Source organism: Cicer arietinum, chromosome 2 (assembly GCF_000331145.2).
Source record: "Cicer arietinum cultivar CDC Frontier isolate Library 1 chromosome 2, Cicar.CDCFrontier_v2.0, whole genome shotgun sequence".
Taxonomy (NCBI): domain Eukaryota; kingdom Viridiplantae; phylum Streptophyta; class Magnoliopsida; order Fabales; family Fabaceae; genus Cicer; species Cicer arietinum.
The window spans coordinates 10,048,277-10,053,088 of record NC_021161.2 but is presented as its reverse complement, the minus strand read 5'-3'; the positions used below and the strand labels follow the sequence as shown (position 1 = coordinate 10,053,088).

General features: G+C 34.2%; 1 protein-coding gene across 1 annotated transcript; it reads right to left on the bottom strand.

Moving 5' to 3' along the window:
- Nucleotides 1–673: 673 nt before the first annotated feature.
- LOC113785528 (uncharacterized) lies at nt 674–3,477 on the bottom strand. Its single transcript, XM_027332199.2, has 3 exons — nt 2,240–3,477; nt 985–2,146; nt 674–895 (listed from the first exon to the last, which is right to left on the bottom strand). Exons 1-3 carry the CDS (start codon nt 3,475–3,477, stop codon nt 725–727), a joined length of 2,571 nt encoding a protein of 856 aa, XP_027188000.2. The 3' UTR covers nt 674–724.
- Between the last annotated feature and the right edge of the window lie 1,335 nt (nt 3,478–4,812).

The window sequence follows — 4,812 nt, the reverse complement described above, 5'->3', positions numbered from 1 at the left end:
GTTTCGGAGGCTATATCATGTTGCGAGTTTTCCTAGAGAGGTCACTGAGGACTATTATCCATGGTACATGTCTGTGTCACATCCTCTGATCATTCCTCGGTCTACTGCACATGCGGGTACATCCTCTGAGCATCCATCTCACCATCCATCATCTGCTGCACATGTGGGTACATCATCTGCTGCACATGTGGGTACATCATCTGCTGCACATGCTGGTACATCATCTGCTGCACATGTGGGTACATCATCTGCTGCACATGTGGGTACATCATCTGCTGCACATGTGGGTACATCATCTGCTGCACATGTGGGTACATCATCTGCTGCACATGTGGGTACATCATCTGCTGCACATGTGGGTACATCATCTGCTGCACATGTGGGTACATCATCTGCTGCACATGCTGGTCCGTCATCTTCTGACCGAGATCGTAGAACAGCTGAGCTTGTACGTAGAGGCATTAACTTGGTAGAGCCGTTTAGTGAAATTTATGAGATTTTAAGTGAGTTATGTCTTATGTACGATGTTTAGTTATTTGATATATTTTGTGTTATGTGTTATGTACTGTAATTTGAGATATTTTGGGATTATGTGATATGTTTAGTGATTGTGTTATGTGTTATGTAAATTCGCATTTATTTTAAGTTAATTCATAATAAAAGAAATTGAAAATGATAAAACAAAATATTATAATAATCCATAAATGTAGATACACAACATATTCTAATCTTCATTTAATGAAATACAAGATGATCTGATAAATGATGGATCAATGCGTTCCCAATGCTTCATACGTGCTGCATAAGCTACTTCCCAACTCTTTGCTGTGTCACTACAAAAGTCTTTCCATTTTTGTGACGTAGGTGGCAAAGGACAATCAGACTTCAATTTGATCTGAATAAAAAAAATGTTACAAATTAATTTATCTGAATAATAAATTTTTTAGGATTAATTTAATAAACAACATCAAGCATTAATTTTACCTGTACCCAATGATTCTCGTTAACAAATCCAATTGCTAGTAAAGACTGCCCAAAGGTCTCTTTCGATGGTGATTTGTTTAGCGGGAAAAATGTCATATTCAGATTACGAGACAACGACACCAATATGACATTATATAGTGTTGCTATCACGTAACCCAAGTCTGGTAAAGACATCCACTTATCTTTTCCTTGAGCACCCAATTTTGATATTTTCAATGAGTTCCGCACTGATTCAACATTGTCATCAAAAACATTAGAATAAACATCTTTATGTAGACCAATCTCTTTATCCAATTGTGATCGAACTAAAGCCCAAGATTCTTCGGTCCAACCTAGCAATGCTGCAATTGCACGAAACCCAAAATTTCCATCAGCCACAACATCTACTATGTCCTCAATATACGGACGTATATAAGTAGGAAATTGTGTCTTAAAAGAATGCTGAGATGATTGAGATTGTTGCCTTGCAGAACGTTGAGATGATTGAGATGGTTGCCTTGCCTTTGCAGATTCTTGAGAGGCATCAACATACTCCCAATATGAAGGATCACGAGGAGTATCAAATTCTTTCTTCTTTTTACTTGCTCCCTTGGTTCTCACTTTCTCTGGTGGTGCAAGTATTGATGTGGTATGTGGAAATACAACTTCACGCACCTTTGCCTTGAATATCCTTTGACTTATAATATCGTGTGTCTTCATGTACGCTTTCATTGCTTCCAACTCTTCAGAAAAGTCATAATCTGATAAAGATTCTTCATCCTCTAATTCATGTGCAATGCTTAACTGTTTCCAAAAATCATGAATGCTATCTAAAGGGATAGCATTACCATTTATCTGCAACTTAGCCAACTCACAAGCACATGGTAATCCATGAGTTGTTCTAATTGAACAACCACATTCTGTTTTGTTAGTGCCTACAATCTTCACCCTTTCCAACTGGTTATCAATTAATTTCATACACTTTCTTGATACACAGTGATGTAGATTTTGAAAAAATTGTGAATTATACCCGTGCTCAACATCCTTGATGGTTTTCTGAAAAGAAGACTGAATGATACATATTTGGTTCTTCAACATCATATTCACTGCATCCCAGCTTTTACACAAATCACCAAAACTAGTTTGAAGCATGTTTTTCAATCTCCAATGAGCAGACTCAACTCTACAAATAAATTAAATAACACAAATTAAAACAAATCACATAAACTAGTAAATCATGTTTGCTAAAACAACACAATTCATATTTTAAAAATACCTGTTAGATGTTGTGTTCCCCAAATGCATCACTCTATTGGTCCAAACGTTGACAAACCTTTCTTTGTAAGGTGTTAACCATGAATCTTTCACATAATCAACAAAAAGAATAATATCGGCACACAATATCTCAAATTGTTGCAAATGATGATCATACTCTTCCACACTAGTCGAATAGACAATCTTTTTCCATAAATCCATTACTTCTTCTTGTCTATCCTTTTTGACATATTGTTTGCATCTTGCCCCAACATTTTTTTCAATATGAAAACGACATAGCAAATGTATTGAAGTAGGAAACACAACACTAATCGCATTCATCATGGCAAGATCTCTATCAGTCACAATAACTTTAGAAATCAAAGACTCAGATTTGAACAACATTCGTACCTTCTCAAATGCCCAGATGAAGTTATCTTGTCGCTCTTTTTCCAAATAAGCAAACCCAACTGAAAATGTCAAACTAGTAGAAGTGACACCGACTATTTCAAGTAATGGCAACCGATATCTGTTTGTTTTGTATGTGCTATCACATATCAAAACAAAATGAAATGTGTTTAACAACTTTATACAGTCAGGATGCGTCCAAAAAATATCTCTCAAAATATCAGAATTTTCCCGTCTTCTTGTCCAATGCACATAATTTTCTTGTTGTATTAACTTCAACAGATGCTGCATTTCTGTGTACGGACCTCTCAATGATGATCGATAAGTACTCCTTGCTTTATATATTTGACTGGGAATAGTGACATTGGTTTCATTTCTCACTTTCAAAGCATTTAGAATGAATCTGGGTGCAAGCTTATACTTTGTCATATCATTGACAAATTTCCTCTCTTCTTCGTTTAAACGCCCCAAATAGGAATGACCGGTTACAGTATCAAGTAATTCATGATTGTGTGTCCCACAACGAACACTAATTTTCCATCCTTCACCGACACTTAATGGTACACATCTGAGAGTAAATGGACAGTTTTCCTTATGAGAGCAAGTTACTGATTTTTTTGATTCTGATTTATATCTTCCACCTCTTTCGCATCCCAAAATCAATTTGTCTTTTCTTCCCCTAATTCCGTTTGCTTTATCTGATCGAATGGTAACAATTAAAATTCCATTTTGTCTTCCAATCGCTTTTGCCCATTCAAATACAGCTTCTCGAGAAGAAAATACCTGCAAAATACGTTTCAAATAAAAATTAACTATATAACTATAAGAAATATTTAATTGGTGATGATTCATCAGTAGTTATAATAATACCTGATCAGTGGTGAATTTTTCTGTAGTATCTATAACATTTTTTGAAGCAGAAACATCAACTCTACTCATACCTAATTTCAAAATTAGTAACAAATTTAATTAAAAATAATATTCTAAATATTGAATTTAAAAAAAAATTAAAAATAATTTCTAACATAAATATTGAATTTAAAAAAAAAATAAAATCCATTTCGAAACTTTCACTTATTGAAAAGTTCGAAACTTAAAATACATTTTGAAAGTCTTAAACTTTCGAATCAAACTTTCGAAACTTTTGTGAAAATGCAAACTTTCAAAGAACAAATTGCATTTCGAAGATTTGTAAGTTTCGAAACACCATTTCGAAAGTTTCATGAAATGCCAAATTTTCGAAGCATTACTCTATTTCGAAACTTTCAAATGCAAGAAAATATTCGAATACTGTCCATTTCGAAAATTTGGTGTTTATCCAAAGTTTCGAAAATTTGAATTTTTTTGAAATAAACTGCATTTCGAAGGTTTTAAAATAGCAAAAGTTTCGAGTAACTTACTAAAATTCATTTCGAAACTTTTAAACTTTCGAATCCAACATTTTTTTTCTAAATTTTCGAAAGTGGTGGGGTGTGAAATCTGAATAGTAATTTTTAGAATAATGTTATACTGTTTTATAGAGGGGTGTATTAGTCTTTAAAAAATACTGGAGGGGTGGCAGATAAATATGGGGGGTGCCTGGTACAAAACCCTAGAGAAAGCAAGACAAGAGATTGATCCAGTAACAAAAAAAGAGAGTAGATTAATACAAGAATCAGATCTTCCCAACCTTCCATACGTGCAAGCTATTGTTAAAGAAACACTAAAAATATGGACCAAACTGAAAATGTGGTCCAAACTGAACATGTGGCCCAAAAAGAAAATATGGTCCAAAATGAACATGTTCATTAAACTGAACATGAGGTAGAAACTGGAAATACTGAAAAATGTGGACCAAACTAAACATGTGGCCTAAAATGAGGCCCAAAATGAAAACGAAAATAAGGGGTGTTGGAAGTAAAGAACCTAAAAAGAATAAAGGTGGTAGGCTCAAGAAAAAAGTGGCTTCTGGTGTGGATGAGGGTGAAAAAGGTGTTGGTCAGCCCTAAAAAAGGATGAAAGGCATACTCAAAAGAACCGTTGTTGATGAACATAATAATGAAGATGTAGAACTTGATGACGAACAAATGAGTGATGGTGTCTAATTCAATTTAAAGAATACTAAAAAAAAAAAAAAGAGGAAGAGAAGTATGGTAGAGAGTGATGAAAATTACCATTCAGAGAAATTGAAAACTGATTTTGACGGTG